At 42.2% G+C, this 17,340-nt stretch overlaps 1 protein-coding gene across 1 annotated transcript; it reads right to left on the reverse strand.

Annotated features, from left to right (window-relative positions):
* Positions 1-103: 103 nt before the first annotated feature.
* On the reverse strand, positions 104-16,873 carry LOC110500319 (oligosaccharyltransferase complex subunit ostc). The gene is made up of 4 exons (XM_021577624.3): positions 16,661-16,873; positions 7,956-8,049; positions 7,605-7,802; positions 104-342 (listed from the first exon to the last, which is right to left on the reverse strand). Exons 1-4 carry the CDS (start codon positions 16,797-16,799, stop codon positions 324-326), a joined length of 450 nt encoding a protein of 149 aa, XP_021433299.3. The 5' UTR covers positions 16,800-16,873; the 3' UTR covers positions 104-323.
* Positions 16,874-17,340: the final 467 nt, after the last annotated feature.

Genomic DNA, 17,340 nt, shown 5'->3' on the forward strand with positions numbered 1-17,340 from the left:
TGTCACCAGGCAGGCAAAAACTCCATCCCACCAATTATCATTTTCATATTATATTTATTTATTATTAAAACCTCGGGAAATATATAAAACACAGGAAATCTCATTTTTGACAGCACTGGCCTTTATTACATCACTCAAACATGGTCAAAGACGTATTGCTCGGGAAGGATGTTACTGTCAATTCTAAATTTGCAATTTAAATTTGTGTTGAATGTTTAGGCTGGCATAAATCAATTGAAGCATTATTACATAATCAGTGATTGTGCAAGTTATACATGTCTTTGCACTTCTTTCTTCATCTTTGGAATATGTTGTGTCCATCTTTAACCCATGAGGTACCCACTGCAGGGAAATATAAAAAGGAAAGGTAGAGACAGATTAGAGTAGGCTTCCAACATGTGCGGTCAAAATTAACAGGAGGATCCTCAATGACAAAACTTTAAATATTTGTCAGCAGTTCAGGTAAATAACTGATTGATATACACACTATATATACAAAAGTATGTGGACACCCCTTCAGCTATACCAGTTGCTGACAGGTGTATAAAATTGAGCACACAGCCATGCAATCTTCATAGACAAACTTTGGCAAGAGAATGGCCTTACTGAAGAGCTCAGTGACTTAACGTGGTACCGTCATAGGATGCCAACAAGTCAGTTCTTCAAATTTCTGCCTTGCTAGAGCTTTAAGTGCTGTTATTGTGAAGTGGAAAAATCTCTGTTTCAACACTCACTACAGAGTTCCAAACTGCCTCTTGAAACAACGTCAGCACAATAACTATTCGTCGGGAGCTTCATGAAATGGGTTTCATGGCTGAGCAGCAGCACACAAGCCTAAGATCACCATGGAGTGATGAATCGTGGAGGGCGCTTAACCAACGTGGAAGTGGAGGGCGCTTAACCAACGTGAGTTGAAAAGGGGAAATGCTCACTCACCACTAAACACACATTTTATTTGAACAACTAGTAAAAGCTTGATGTTTCAGCATTTATCAATGGCCTTCATCAGAACATTGATTAAGCTGGCCCGATTCACAGGTCATAAGGAGTTTGAATCAGGTGAAAAACACCTCCTGGGTTTGAGCCAGGTGTCCAGTTCAAAGCTGAAAGCGAAGTCAGCTCAAAACAAAGTGATGTATGTCAAGCATGTGGAGTAATGACTTAGGATTCCCAGTTCACATGCAAAAGTGTTTGATCTTATTATAAAACGCATATGTGCTTTATCTGCCTTCAAGGACATTTTTTTTTTAACAAATACGTGTTCCTGAACAATGCAATGATTTTACATCTTCACTATCTTTTGCAGTTGTAATTTGATTGCATAGCATTTTCCATTGCATTATTGTTTTCTAGTCTGTATTTTGCCTTTGACCACAGTACCTCAGGACCTACTTGAATTGACTGCCACACCTCTCATTGGCACTGCCAGCTGAATAGAGTTCTCCCTAATTGTCTCCCCCCCATCCCTACATGTACTTGTCTATTCCCTATGTGTCATTGTTCTGATGAAGGCTGAAATGTCAAGCGTTTAATAGTTGTTTAAATAAAATAATGAGTTTAATGGTGAGCGAGAATTGCGCCTTTTCCATTCCAATGATATCACATAATTTGAAATATGAGCATCACATTCTGCTAATGCAACAGCTCTAATTTAGATGACAACACTACTGTGCCTTGACAAGGGATGTTCCACTCAAAATACAGATTTTTAGATATCCCACTGGGCACGCACAAAATTACGTTGAACCAACGTGGAATGGATGTTGACTTGACGTCGGGTGCCCAATGGGATAGGCCTATATTTAGCTTCCTTCGATATTTGATAGTCTTAGGTTTTGTACCAAATGACCGCACCCTATTGGGGCGTAAGGTTGCCTAGTGGTTAGAGCATTGGGCCAGTAACCGAAAGGTTGCTAGATCAAATCCCCGTGCTGACAAGGTAAAATCTGTCGTTCCGCCCCTGAACAAGGCAGTTAACCCAGTGTTCCTAGGCCGTCATTGTAAATAAGAATTTGTTCTTAACGGACTTGCCTAGTTATATAAAGGTTAAATCTTTTTTTTTTTTTTTTTAAACATCCATATATAGTGCACTAGTTTTGCCAGGGAAGTATGGGCCCCGGTTAATAGTAGTGTACTATATTAGGGAATAGGGTGGCATTTGGAGATACATCCATTGTGTTTTGCCAACATTATCATAGAGTCAAAAACAGTGGGTGTTTCTTTATATGCATACTACCGTGCTCCACACTCATGCGCCGAGTGCATTCCCCGAAGACGTTCTAGCGAGGACGAGTGTTGAGAACACATACAACATTACATTTGAGAATCACTTGCACTCCCCCTACTGTATTCTCACTCTGCACCTCCCAATTCACTAAATCTTCTTCCAGCCAAGACAATGGCAATAGAGAAAAAACAAGAAGTAAAATTATTGCTTTGTGTATAACTATCAGTTCGTTTTTCACATGTTGTTACAGCCTTATTCTAAACTGGATTAAATTGTAAAAAAATATATTTAAAAAAAATCAACCTATACACAATACGCCAAACGGAAAAGCCTTATTTACATAAGTATTCAGACCCTTTGCAATAAGACTCAAAATTTAGCTCAGGTTCATCTCGTTTCAATTGATCATCCTTGTTTCTACAACTTCATTAGAGTCCACCTTTGGTAAATTCAATTGATTAGACATGATTTGGAAAGGAACACACCTATCTATATAAGGTCCCACAGTTGACAGTGCATGTCAGGGCAAAAACCAAGCCATGAGGTCGAAGGAATTGTCCGTAGAGCTCCGAGACAGGAATGTGTCGAGGCACAGATCTGGGGAAGGTTACCAAAACATTTCCTCAGCATTGAAGGTCCTCAAGAAAACAGTGGCCTCCATTCTTAAATCAAAGAAGTTTGGAACCACCAAGACTCTTCCTAGAGCTGACCGCCCAGCCAAACTAAGCAATTCGGGGAGAAGGGCCTTGGTCAGGGAGGTGACCAAACGAAGCGGTCTTCTGGTCAGGCTCCGGAGACGGGCACATCGCGCACCACTCCCTAGCATACTACCCGCCAATGTCCAGTCTCTTGACAACAAGGTTGATGAAATCCGAGCAAGGGTAGCATTCCAGAGAGACATCAGAGACTGTAACGTTCTTTGCTTCACGCAAACATGGCTCACTCGAGAAACGCTATCGGAGTCGGTGCAGCCAGCTGGTTTCTTCACGCATCGCGCCGACAGAAACAAGCATCTTTCTGGTAAGAAGAAGGGCGGGGGGGGGTATGCCTTGTGATTAACGAGACGTGATGTGATCATAACAACATACAGGAACTCAAGTCCTTCTGTTCACCTGATTTAGAATTCCTCATAATCAAATGTCGACCGCATTATCTACCAAGGGAATTCTCTTCGATTATAATCACAGCCGTATATATTTCCCCCCAAGCAGACACAGATGGCCCTGAACAAACTTTATTTGACTCTATGTAAACTGGAAACCACATATCCTGAGGCTGCATTCATTGTAGCTGGGGATTTTAACAAGGCTAATCTGAAAACAAGACTCCCTAAATTATATCAGCATATCATTTGTGCAACCAGGGCTGGTAAAACCCTGGATCATTGTTATTCTAACTTCCGCGATGCATATAAGGCCCTCCCCCGCCCTCCTTTCGGAAAAGCTGACCACGACTCAATTTTGTTGCTTCCAGCCTACAGACAGAAACTAAAACAAGAAGCTCCCGGGCCCAGGTCTGTTCAACGCTGGTCCGACCAATCTGATTCAACGCTTCAAGACTGCTTCGATCACGTGGATTGGGATATGTACCGCATTGCGTCCAACAACAACATTGACGAATACGCTGATTCGGTGAGCGAGTTCATTAGAAAGTGCATCGGCGATGTCGTACCCACAGCAACTATTAAAACATTCCCAAACCAGAAACCGTGGATTGATGGCAGCATTCGCGCGAAACTGAAAGCGCAAACCACTGCTTTTAACCAGGGCAAGGTGACCGGAAACATGACCGAATACAGTGTAGCAATTCCCTCCACAAGGCAATCAAACAAGCTAAGAGTCAGTATAGAGACAAAGTAGAGTTGCAATTCAACGGCTCAGACACAAGAGGTATGTGGCAGGGTCTACAGTCAATCACGGGTTACAAAAAGAAAACCAGCCCCGTCGCGGACCAGGATGTCTTGCTTCGAGACAGACAAAATAACTTCTTTGCTTTTCTTTGAGGACAATACAGTGCCACTGACATGGCCCGCTACCAAAACCTGCGGACTCTCCTTCACTGCAGCCGATGTGAGTAAAACATTTAAATGTGTTAACCCTTGCAGGGCTGCAGGCCCAGACGGCATCCCCAGCTGCATCCTCAGACCAGCTGGCTGGTGTGTTAATGGACATATTCAATCAATCCTTATCCCAGTCTGCTGTTCCCACATGCTTCAAGAGGACCACCATTGTTCCTGTTCCCAAGAAAGCTAAGGTAACTGTAGCACTCACTTCCGTCATCATGAAGTGCTTTGAGAGACTAGTGAAGGACCATATCACCTCCACCCTACCTGACACGCTAGACCCACTCCAATTTGCTTTCCGCCCGAATAGGTCCACAGACGACGCAATCGCAACCACACTGCACACTGCCCTAACCCATCTGGACAAGAGGAATACCTATGTGAGAATGCTGTTCATCGACTACAGCTCAGCATTTAACAACATAGTACCCTCCAACCTCGTCATCAAGCTCGAGACCCTGGGTCTCGACCCCGCCCTGTGCAACTGGGAACTGGGCTTCCTGACGGGCCGCCCCCAGGTGGTGAGGGTAGGTAACAACATCTCTACCCCGCAGATCCTCAACACTGGGGCCCCACAAGGGTGCGTTCTGAGCCCTCTCCTGTACTCCCTGTTCACCCACGAGTGTATGGCAATGCACGCCTCCAACTCAATCATCAAGTTTGCGGACGACACTACAGTGGTAGGCTTGATTACCAACAACAACGATACGGCCTACAGGGAGGAGGTGAGGGCCCTCGGAGTGTGGTGTCAGGAAAATAACCTCACACTCAACGTCAACAAAACAAAGGAGATCACTTCAGGAAACAGCAGAGGGAGCACCCCCCTATCCACATCAACGAGTGGAGAGGGTAGTAAGTTTTAAGTTCCTCGTCGTACACATCACGGACAAACTGAATTGGTCCACCCACACAGACAGCGTTGTGAAGAAGGCGCAGCAGAGCCTCTTCAACCTCAGGAGGCTGAAGAAATTTGGCTTGTCACCAAAAGCACTCAAACTTCTACAGATGCATAATCAAGAGCATCCTGTCGGGCTGTATCACCGCCTGGTACGGCAACTGCTCCACCCACAACCGTAAGGCTCTCCAGAGGGTAGTGAGGTCTGCATAACCGGGGGCAAACTCCCTGCCCTCCAGGACACCTACACCACCAGATGTCACAGGAAGGCCATAAAGATCATCAAGGACAACAACCACCCAAGCCACTGCCTGTTCACCCCGCTATCATCCAGAAGGCGAGGTCAGTACAGGTGCATCAAAGCAGGGACCGAGTGACTGAAAAACAGCTTCTATCTCAAGGCCATCAGACTGTTAAACAGCCACCACTAACATTGAGTGGCTGCTGCCAACATACTGACTCAACTCCAACTCACTTTAATAATGGAAATATATGTAAAACATGTATCACTAGCCACTTTAAACAATTCCAATTAATACAATGTTTACATATCCTACATTACTCATATGTACAGTGGGGCAAAAAAGTATTTAGTTTGCCACCAATTGTGCAAGTTCTCCCACTTAAAAAGATGAGAGGCCTGTAATTTTCATCATAGGTACACTTCAACTATGACAGACAAAATGAGAAAAAAATCCTGAAAATCACAGTGTAGGATTTTTTAATGAATTTATTTGCAAATCATGGTGGAAAATAAGTATTTGGTCACCTACAAACAAGCAAGATTTCTGGCTCTCACAGACCTGTAACTTCTTCTTTAAGAGGCTCCTCTGCCCTCCACTCATTACCTGTATTAATGGCACCTGTTTGAACTTGTTATCAGTAAAAAAGACACCTGTCCACAACCTCAAACAGTCACACTCCAAACTCCACTATGGCCAAGCCCAAAGAAATGTCAAAGGACACCAGAAACAAAATTGTAGACCTGCACCAGGCTGGGAAGACTGAATCTGCAATAGGTAAGCAGCTTGGTTGAAGAAATCAACTGTGGGAGCAATTATTAGGAAATGGAAGACATACAAGACCACTGATAATCTCCCTCAATCTGGGGCTCCACGCAAGATCTCACCCCGTGGGGTCAAAATGATGACAAGAACGGTGAGCAAAAATCCCAGAACCACACGGGGGGATGTAGTGAATGACCTGCAGAGAGCTGGGACCAAAGTAACAAAGCCTACCATCAGTCACACAAATCCTGCAGTGCCAGACGTGTCCCCCTGCTTAGCCAGTACATGTCCAGGCCCGTCTGAAGTTCGCTAGAGAATTTGGATGATCCAGAAGAAGATTGGGAGAATGTCATATGGTCAGATGAAACCAAAATAGAACTTTTTGGTAAAAACTCAACTCGTCGTGTTTGGAGGACAAAGAATGCTGAGTTGCATCCAAAGAACACCATGGGGGTGGAAACATCATGCTTTGGGGCTGTTTTTCTGCAAAGGGACCAGGATGACTGATCCGTGTAAAGGAAAGAATGAATGGGGCCATGTATCGTGAGATTTTGAGTGAAAACCTCCTTCCATCAGCAAGGGCATCGAAGATGAAACGTGGCTGGTTCTTTCAGCATGACAATGATCCCAAACACACCGCCCGGGCAACGAAGGAGTGGCTTCGAAAGAAGCATTTCAAGGTCCTGGAGTGGCCTAGCCAGTCTCCAGATCTCAACCCCATAGAAAATCTTTGGAGGGAGTTGAAAGTCTGTGTTGCCCAGCAACAGCCCCAAAACATCACTGCTCTAGAGGAGATCTGCATGGAGGAATGGGCCAAAATACCAGCAACAGTGTGTGAAAACCTTGTGAACGACTTACAGAAAACGTTTGACCTCTGTCATTGCCAACAAAGGGTATATAACAAGTATTGAGATAAACTTTTGTTATTGACCAAATACTTATTTTCCACCATCATTTGCAAATAAATTCATTAAAAATCCTACAATGTGATTTTCTGGATTTTTTTCCCTCATTTTGTATTTCATAGTTGAAGTGTACCTATGATGAAAATTACAGGCCTCTCTCATATTTTTATGTGGGAGAACTTGCACAATTGGTGGCTGACTAAATACTTTTTTGCCCCACTGTACATCTTTTGAGTGGTTGTGCAACACCCAAACATCCATCTCAACCATCCTATCAAGAGTGTTGCTTGCATTGTGACGATTAGGTCGTCTTCAAACTAGACAAACACATTTTTAAAAAACGCAGCAACTTAATGGTTTTCAATGGGAGCAGTGTGTTGGGGAAGGGCCTAGGTTTGTGTTGTGCTGTCCATCAGAAAATAGCTAATTTCTCCTCACCCCACAGACATTTGTTTCATGTGTTTTGGTTTGGAGGCATCCTAATAAATCTTCACAAGAGATTACTTACGGCAGTTTCATTCTCATGAACACCCTGGCCATGAAGAAGCTGAGCAGGACGCTTACAAAACCAATGAACAGCAGGAGGAAGCGGTTGAGTTTAGGGATGTTTGGGGCATTGGAGCGATCCAGGATTATGAAGCCCAAGCCTCCCATAGTGAAGAGGAAACTGGAGGCCAACCCTTCCATGATGTACTGGCCATTCACTCTTCATGTGAAAGAGAACAAATAAAGTGTTTATGACTACCCTTTACATATTTGGCAATACAATGCAGATAATTATGATAAATGGGGTAAATGATGGCCCCAAGCATTGACAATGCAGGAACAGCATACACTGGCAAAGGGCCAGCGTACTTACCTGTATGCCAAAAACGCAACAGGCCGCTGGTGCCCATGTTCATCAGTCATTGAACCCACACTAGGTGGTTCCACAATGACATCGTAAATGATGCCTGCAGATGGGAGAGAGACACGATGAAAGCCCTTCAAAATATTTAGCTAAAGTAACTAGATAGAAAATCAATAGTTAGCTATGCATTGGCATGGTAAACGTGATGTGCGAGGGCAAAAGAAGGTGCAATGCTAGCCCAGACCATGAGCTGGCTTTCTTCAAGTAGCCTATACAAATCGCCTAATAAATGACTCAAGGTTCATTAGCCACAGTGTGGGGGAAGTTACTCTTAGAATATAGTTTAACATTACCTAGTGTAATTAATCAGGCTGTAATACACAATTGGTATATACAGCCTGAAATGAATTCTTGCAAAATCTTGTAAAATGTTAATTTTGTCTGTTGAATAAAATTAAATGTAAAGTTAACTCCTTCAGCTGCTCAAAATGACACAAATTATCCACAGTATTGTTTACCTGACTTTTAAAGAGTGCCTGTAGTTATATAGTTAGGTATAGAGGTCGACCGGTTAATCGGAATGGACGATTTCAAGTTTTCATAACAATCGGAAATCGGTATTTCTGGACACCGATTTGGCCGATTTTTATTTTTTTTACACCTTTATTTAATCTTTATTTAACTAGGCAAGTCAGTTAAGAACACATTCTTATTCAGTTAACTGCCTTGTTCAGGGGCAGAACGACAGATTTTTACCTTGTCAGCCCGGGGATTCAATCTTGCAACCTTACAGTTAACTAGTCAAACGCTCTAACCACCGAATTACATTGCACTCCACGAGGAGCCTGCCTGTTACGCAAATGCAGTATGCCAAGGTAAGTTGCTAGCTAGCATTAAACTTATCTTATAAAAAACAATCATTCAATCATAATCACTAGTTAACTACACATGGTTGATGATATTACTAGTTTACCTAGCGTGTCCTGCGGTGCGTATTCGTGAAAAAGGACTGTCGTTGCTCCAATGTGTACCTAACCATAAACATCAATGCCTTTCTTAAAATCAATACTCAGAAGTATATATTTTTAAACCTGCATATTTAGCTAAAAGAAATCCAGGTTAGCAGGCAATATTAACCAGGTGAAATTGTGTCACTTCTCTTGCGTTCATTGCACGCAGTCAGTGTATATGCAACAGTTTGGGCCGCCTAAATTGCCAGAATTTTACGTAATTATGACATAATATTAAAGGTTGTGCAATGTAACAGGAATATTTAGACTTAAGGATGCCACCCGTTAGATAAAATACGGAACGGTTCCGTATTTCACCGAAATAATAAACGTCTTGTTTTCGAGATGATAGTTTCCAGATTCTACCATATTAATGACCTACGGCTCGTATTTCTGTGTTATTAAGTTATAACTAAGTCTATGATTTGATAGAGCAGTCTCACTAAGCGGTGGTAGGCGGCACCAGCAGGCTCGTAAGCATTCACTCAAACAGCACTTTCGTGCGTTTTGCCAGCAGCTCTTCGCAATGCTTCAAGCATTGCGCTGTTTATGACTTCAAGCCTATTTACTCCCGAGATTAGGCTGGTGTAACCGATGTGAAATGGCTAGCTAGTTAGCGGGGTGCACGCTAATAGCGTTTCAAACGTCACTCGCTCTGAGACTTGGAGTGGTTGTTCCCCTTGCTCTGCATGGGTAACGCTGTTTCGAGGGTGGCTGTTGTCGATTTGTTCTTGGTTCGAGCCCAGGTAGGAGCGAGCAGAGGGACGGAAGCTATACTGTTACACTGGCAGTACTAAAGTGTCTGTAAGAACATCCAATAGTCAAAGGTTAATGAAATACAAATGGTATAGAGAGAAATAGTCCTATAATTCCTATAATAACTACAACCTAAAACTTCTTACCTGGGAATATTGAAGACTCATGTTAAAAGGAACCACCGCTTTCATATGTTCTCATGTTCTGAGCAAGGAACTTAAACGTTAGATTTCTTACATGGCACATATTGCACTTTTACTTTCTTCTCCAACACTTTGTTTTTGCCTTATTTAAACCAAATTGAACATGTTTCATTATTTATTTGAGGCTAAATTGATTTTATTGATGTATTATATTAAGTTAAAATAAGTGTTCATTCAGTATTGTTGTAATTGTCATTATTACAAAAAATGTAATTTAAAAAGTATCGGTGTTGAAAAATCATAATCGGTCAACCTCTAGTTAGGTACAGAGGTAAAGTTAGATGCTGACCAGACCGTGCATGCGTCCGCCATCGCGTGCAGGACACAGGTTGAAATATCAAAACAAACTCTGAACCAATTATATTCACTTGGGGACAGGTCGATAAGCAAAAATGTATGGCAATTTCACTAGCTAGCATGCTGTTTCTAGCTAATTTGCCCTGTGATATAAACGTTGGGTTGTTTTTTTACCTGAAATGCACAAGGTCCTCTACTCCGACAATTAATCCACACATAAAACGGTAAACCGAGTTTGTTTCTCGTAATCTCTCCCATTTCAGTCTTTTTCTTTGGACTTTATATAGCGGTTGACAACAAACTTTAAGGTGCATTACCACTACTCACTGGACTCTAGTGTAGACCTCAGCTCATCTTTCAATCACCTATGTGGGTATATGCTCCTAAAAACCAATGAGGAGATGGGAGAGATGGGACTTGGCTGCAATGATTGAATAACATGTATGTGTACAGCTTGCGCACGCAGCGTGAGTATGTCAGGTCAGGTCAGTATGTTAGGCTAGTTTTAATATATGTATTTCAAATGACTGGGAATACAGATATGCATCTGTTGGTAACTTAACAAAAAGGTAGAGGCGTGGATCAGAAAACCGGTCAGTATCTGGTGTGACCACCATTTGCCTCATGCAGCACTGCATCTCCTTCGCATAGAGTTGATCAGGCTTTTGATTGTGGACTGTGGAATGTCGTCCCAGTCCTCTACAATGGCTGTGCGAAGTTGCTGGATATTGGTGGGAACTGGAACACGCTGCGCATGTCAATCAAGAGCATCCCAAACATGTTCAATGGGCTATGGAAGAACTAGGACATTTTCAGCTTCCAGGAATTGTGTTCAGATCCTTGCGACATGGGGCCGTGCATTATCATGCTGAAACATGAGGTGATGGAGGACAAATGGGGCGACAGTGGGCCTCGAAATCCCGTCACAGTATCTCTGTGCATTCAAATTGCCATCACTAAAATGCAATTGTGTTCGTTGTCTGTTGCTTATAACTGACCATACCATAACCCCACCACCACCATTGGGCACTCTGTTCACAATGTTGCCATCAGCAAACCGTTCGCCCACACAACGCCATACATGTGGTCTGCGGTTGTGAGGACGATTGGACGTACTGCCAAATTCTCCAATAAAGCGTTGGAGGCGGCTTATGGTAAAGAAATTAACATTACATTTTCTGGCAACAGCTCTGCTGGACATTCCTGCAGTCCGCATGCCATTTGCACACTCCCTCAACTTGAGACATCTGTGGCATTGTGTTGTGTGACAAAACTGCACATTTTAGAGTGGCCTTTTGTCCCCAGCACAAGGTGCTCCTGTGTAATAATCATGTTGTTTAACTTCTTAGGGGGCAGCATTTTCACTTTTGGATGAATAGCGTGCCCAGAGTGAACTGCCTCCTACTCAGCCCCAGATGCTAATATATGCATATTATTATTAGTATTGGATAGAAAACACTCCGAAGTTTCTAAAACTGTTTGAATGATGTCTGTGAGTATAACAGAACTCATATGGCAGGGAAAAATCTGAGAAAAAAATACAAAACAGGAAGTGGGAAGTCTGAGGTTTGTAGTATTTTAAATCACCCCTATTGAATAGACAGTGGGATATTGGTTATGTTGCACTTCCTACGGCTTCCACTAGATGTCCCCTGTCTTTAGAACGTTGTTTCAGGCTTCTCATGTGAAAGGGGGGGGGGTCGGATGGGAGATGTTTGACTAAGGGGTCTGCCTACAGCCTCGTTCTAAGTCACGCACTTTCACTTGAGAGTTCGCTCTCGTTCCATTGCTTTTCTACAGACAATGGAATTCTCTGGTTGGAACATTATAGAAGATTTATGATAAAAACATCCTAAAGATTGATTCTATACTTAGTTTGACAAGTTTCTTCGACCTGTAATATAACTTTTTGAACGTTTCGTCCGAATGGACCAGATCGCGCATTTGGATTTGTTTACCAAACGCCCTAACAAAAGAAGCTATTGGAGATAAATGGACATAAATGGAAATTATCGAACAAAACAAGCATTTATTGTGGAACTGCGATTCCTGGGAGTGCATTCTGATGAAGATCATCAAATGTAAGTGAATATTTATAATGCTATTTATGAATAATGTTGACTACCCAACATGGCGGATATTTCTCTGGCTGGTTTGGGCTCCGAGCGCCGTTCTCAGATGATGCTTTTTCCGTAAAGTTTTTTTGAAATCTGACACAGCGGTTGCATTAAGGAGAAGTGTATCTATATTTCCATGCCTAACAATTGTATTTTCATCGACATTTATAATGAGTATTTCTGTGAATTCATGTGGCTCTCTGCAATATCACTGCATGTTTTGGAACTACTGAGAGTAACACGCCAATGTAAAATAAGATTTTTGGATATAAATATGAGGTTAGGTTAGTGATTAATTTTATCTCTATTGGTGCTTTTTGTGACTCCTCTCTTTGGCTGGAAAAATGGCTGGGTTTTTCTGTGAGTTGGTGGTGACCTAACATAATCGTTTGTGGAGCTTCCGCTGTAAAGCATTTTTGAAATCAGACACTGTGGCTGGATTAACAAGATTTTTTTACTTTAAAATGGTGCCTAATACTTGTATGTTTTAGAAATTTGATTTATGAGATTTCTGTTGATTTGTAATTGGCGCCCTGCAATTTCATTGGCTGTTGGCGAGGGGTTCCTCTTAGACAGGTTAATCAGCTTCTTGATATGCCACACCTGCAGCATTGAAGGTCCCCAAGAACACAGTGGCCTCCATCATTCTTAAAATGGAAGAAGTTTGGAACCACCAAGAGGTGGCCGCCCAGCCGAAATGAGCAATCGAGGGAGAAGGGCCTTGGTCAGGGAGTTGACCAAGAACCTGATGGTCACTAACAGTTGCTCCAGAGTTTCTCTGTGGAGATTCGACAACCTTCCAGAAGGACAACCATCTCTGCAGCACTCCAGCAATCAGGCCTTTATGGTAGTGACCAGACAAATGCCACTCCTGAGTAAAAGGCACATGACAGCCGGCATGGAGTTTGCCAAAAGGTACCTAAAGAGTCTCAAACAATGAGAAACAAGATTATATGCTCTGATAAAACCCTGATTGAACTTTTTGGCCTGAATGCCAAGCGTCACATCTGGAGGAAACCTGCCACCATCCCTACGGTGAAGCACGGTGGTGGCAGCATCATGCTGTGGGGATGTTTTTCAGCGGCAGGGACTGGGAGACTAGTCAAGATCGAGGGAAAGATGAACGGAGCAAAGTACAGAGATCCTTGATGAAAGCCTGCTCCAGAGCGGTCAGGACCTTAGACTGGGGCGAAGGTTCACCATCCAACAGGACAATGAACCTAAGCACACAGCCAGGACAACGCAGGAGTGGCTTCAGGACAATTCTATGAATGTCCTTGAGAGGCTCAGCCAAAGCCCAGACCTGAACCCGATCGAACATCTCTGGAGAGACCTGAAAATAGCTATACAGCGACGCTCCCCATCCAACCTGAGAGCTTGAGAGGGTCTGCAGAGGTAAATGGGAGAAACTCCCCAAATAAAGGTGACAAGCTTGTAGCGTCATACCCAAGAGGACTCGAAGCTGTAATCGCTTCCAAAAGGTGCTTCAACAAAGTACTGAGTAAAGGGTCTGAATACTTGTATGTATGTATGTATGTATGTATGTATGCTGATGGACATGGCCTCTGTGTTGGCACGGAAACTCGGACAGGAGTATTGAGAGTTGAAGAGTAATACTTCATTTTTGGTATAGGTGCATTTTGTTGACTATGTATGTATAGTGGGGCAAAAAAGTATTTAGTCAGCCACCAATTGTGCAAGTTCTCCCACTTAAAAAGATCAGAGAGGCCTGTAATTTTCATCATAGGTACACTTCAACTACAACAGACAAAATGAGAAAAAAAATCCAGAAAATCACATTGTAGGATTTTTTATGAATTTATTTGCAAATTATGGTGGAAAATAAGTATTTGGTCACCTACAAACAAGCAAGATTTCTGGCTCTCACAGACCTGTAACTTCTTCTTTAAGAGGCTCCTCTGTCCTCCACTCGTTACCTGTATTAATGGCACCTGTTTGAACTTGTTATCAGTATAAAAGACACCTGTCCACAACCTCAAACAGTCACACTCCGAACTCCACTATGGCCAAGACCAAAGAAATGTCAAAGGACACCAGAAACAAAATTGTAGACCTGCACCAGGCTGGGAAGACTGAATCTGCAATAGGTAAGCAGCTTGGTTTGAAGAAATCAACTGTGGGAGCAATTATTAGGAAATGGAAGACATTCAAGACCACTGATAATCTCCCTCGATCTGGGGCTCCACACAAGATCTCACCCCGTGGGGTCAAAATGATCACAAGAACGGTGAGCAAAAATCCCAGAACCACAAGGGGGGACCTAGTGAATGACCTGCAGAGAGCTGGGACCAAAGTAACAAAGCCTACCATCAGTAACACCCTACGCCGCCAGGGACTCAAATCCTGCAGTGCCAGACGTGTCCCCCTGCTTTTAAGCAAGTACATGTCCAGGCCCGTCTGAAGTTTGCTAGAGAGCATTTGGATGATCCAGAAGAAGATTGGGAGAATGTCATATGGTCAGATGAAACCAAAATATAACTTTTTGGTAAAAACTCAACTTGTCGTGTTTGGAGGACAAAGAATGCTGAGTTGCATCCAAAGAACACCATGCCTACTGTGAAGCAAGGGGGTGGAAACATCATGCTTTGGGGCTGTTTTTCTGCAAAGGGACCAGGACGACTGATCCGTGTAAAGGAAAGAATGAATGGGGCCATGTATCATCAGATTTTGAGTGAGGGCATTGAAGATGAAATGTGGCTGTGTCTTTCAGCATGACAATGATCCCAAACACACCGCCCGGGCAACGAAGGAGTGGCTTCGTAAGAAGCATTTCAAGGTCCTGGAGTGGCCTAGCCAGTCTCCAGATCTCAACCCCATAGAAAATATTTGCAGGGAGTTGAAAGTCCGTGTTGCCCAGCAACAACCCCAAAACATCACTGCTCTAGAGGAGATCTGCATGGAGGAATGGGCCAAAATACCAGCAACAGTGTGTGAAAACCTTGTGAAGACTTACAGAAAACGTTTGACCTCTGTCATTGCCAACAAAGGGTATAACAAATTATTGAGATAAGTATTTGGTCAATAACAAAAGTTTATTTTCCACCATAATTTGCAAATAAATTCATTAAAAATCCATACATATACATACACACACAAATACATACATACACACACATACATACACACATAAATAAAAGGAAATATTACATTTACATTGGTTACAATTATTATTTTATGTAATGTTTGCTTTGTCTTTAAGGCGTATTGTGTGTAGATTGAGGGGGGGAAACAATTTAATCCATTTTAGAATAGGGCTGCAAAGTAACCAAAATTTGGAAAATGTCAAAGGGTCTGAATACTTTACGAATGGGCTTATGGGCTCTCAAAAAGTTGAGTAAACAATACTTCCTTGTAGATATTGTCTCATTTCTAGCAGCTGAAGGACAAACCGCACAAATAAACAGGTATAGTATGTTAAAATGTAATTGCATTTAACATTCTAGCTTGTAAGGAACATTTACATGATTTTGCAGGTATTGGTTTTATTGTTTATACCAATTAAGTGTGTATTACTGCCTGATTAATAAGACTCAAAATGACCAAGCTACCAATTACTTAATAGACACACATTAAAGCTACACAGTAAAGCTACCCTTTGTTTAACTAAAGTTACTAAAAAAAAACTAGTTCACTAGCTACATCCAAAAAAAGTTCAACATTACTGCACAAACAGATCACTGGTTGAGTCAGATGTTAACAGAATGGGTGGGCTTGGAAAAAGCAGATTTAGTTGATGGTTGGCACAAAACTGGTTTGTAATGTTAATTATGTGTTATGAAATCCCTTCATTTTTGCAACACCGATTAGCCGATTGTATTGGTCTGACTGCATGTACTGGTTTTTCCTCAATGTGTATGTTAACTAAATAATGTTGCATAAATTACAAATCCTGGAGTTAAGTAGCTGATGAAACTCAACTCCACGATTTAAGATAGAGTTTAGCAGTGATTGATGTGGGCGGACTGGAGCTCTGACATCACATATACTGGATTTCAGCACCCTAAGAATATCCCACAATTACGCACATTTATACATATAAAAACAACGTAATTTTGTGTGACGGGGTGCCAGTCCAGCCACACTAGTCACCACTAAACTCCATCGTAAATCGTTGTGTCGACTAAAGACTAGTTGAGTATCCCAGCTATCGCTAACTGCATACAATACTTGTGATTGTTGAATATCGTTTTTAACACATAGTTAGTTAGATGGACGTAACTTGGTGTATAACGTTACAGCCAAAGCAAAGCATGTTTGGGGCTGTATTAACCATGATCTGTTACAGCTAGCAGCAGTGTTCGACAACTTACCTCCAGTAATGAGAAAGTACGATACAATAACAATCGCATAGACTGTCATAGCAGAGGGCATGTGCAACCATGACGGCTTTTTGAGTTTTATATTTGGACATTCCAACACTGCGAAAGGTATACCGTATAATGTCTCCATAATTCAAAACGAATGTACTCTTTTGGTAAACAGATTTCCGGTTTCTGTCCGCTACGTCGACGTGTCCAGGAAGTACCGAAAATCGAGTTCGTTGATAAACACTTAATAAGCCAGTGTATTGGTTGCGGGTTTTTTGGCCTCTGGGGAGCAAGTTTTTATCAATGATCTCTCTGTACTTAGCTCCGTTCACCTTTCCCTCGGTCCTGACTAGTCTCCAGGTCCCCGTGCTATTTCCAAGTTGCACCACGGCCACCATTGCATTTATCTTAAATATATATATATTTTTTCCCCCAACCTTTTTTATTTTTTATATTTTTTAATTAACAACAAATCAATACACAAAGCACAAGAGGGAACACAAACATACATAGATTACAAACAATGGACAATCGAGCTAGGGGGTACAATATCACATTACATTTACACAAGGACCTTAAGGGACATGCATATACTTACAATTCTAACAGCTTTTTTGTTAGTAGAGCATTTAACCGTCTTAAAATACAGTTCAATTTCTTTTTGTAGGGTACGAAAATGTGGT

Source organism: Oncorhynchus mykiss, chromosome 21 (genome assembly GCF_057628025.1).
Source record: "Oncorhynchus mykiss isolate SJ-2025 chromosome 21, ASM5762802v1, whole genome shotgun sequence".
Lineage (NCBI taxonomy): Eukaryota > Metazoa > Chordata > Actinopteri > Salmoniformes > Salmonidae > Oncorhynchus > Oncorhynchus mykiss.

What these genes read in the sequence shown, in the direction of transcription:
- LOC110500319 (XM_021577624.3), bottom strand. Translation starts at nt 16,799, where the DNA reads ATGGAGACATTATACGGTATACCTTTCGCAGTGTTGGAATGTCCAAAT. An exon ending in GTACTTTCTCATTACTGGAG is followed by an intron (nt 8,050 to 16,660) that starts GTAAGTTGTCGA and finishes TCCCATCTGCAG; the next exon opens with GCATCATTTACGATGTCATT. An exon ending in GTTGCGTTTTTGGCATACAG is followed by an intron (nt 7,803 to 7,955) that starts GTAAGTACGCTG and finishes TTTCACATGAAG; the next exon opens with AGTGAATGGCCAGTACATCA.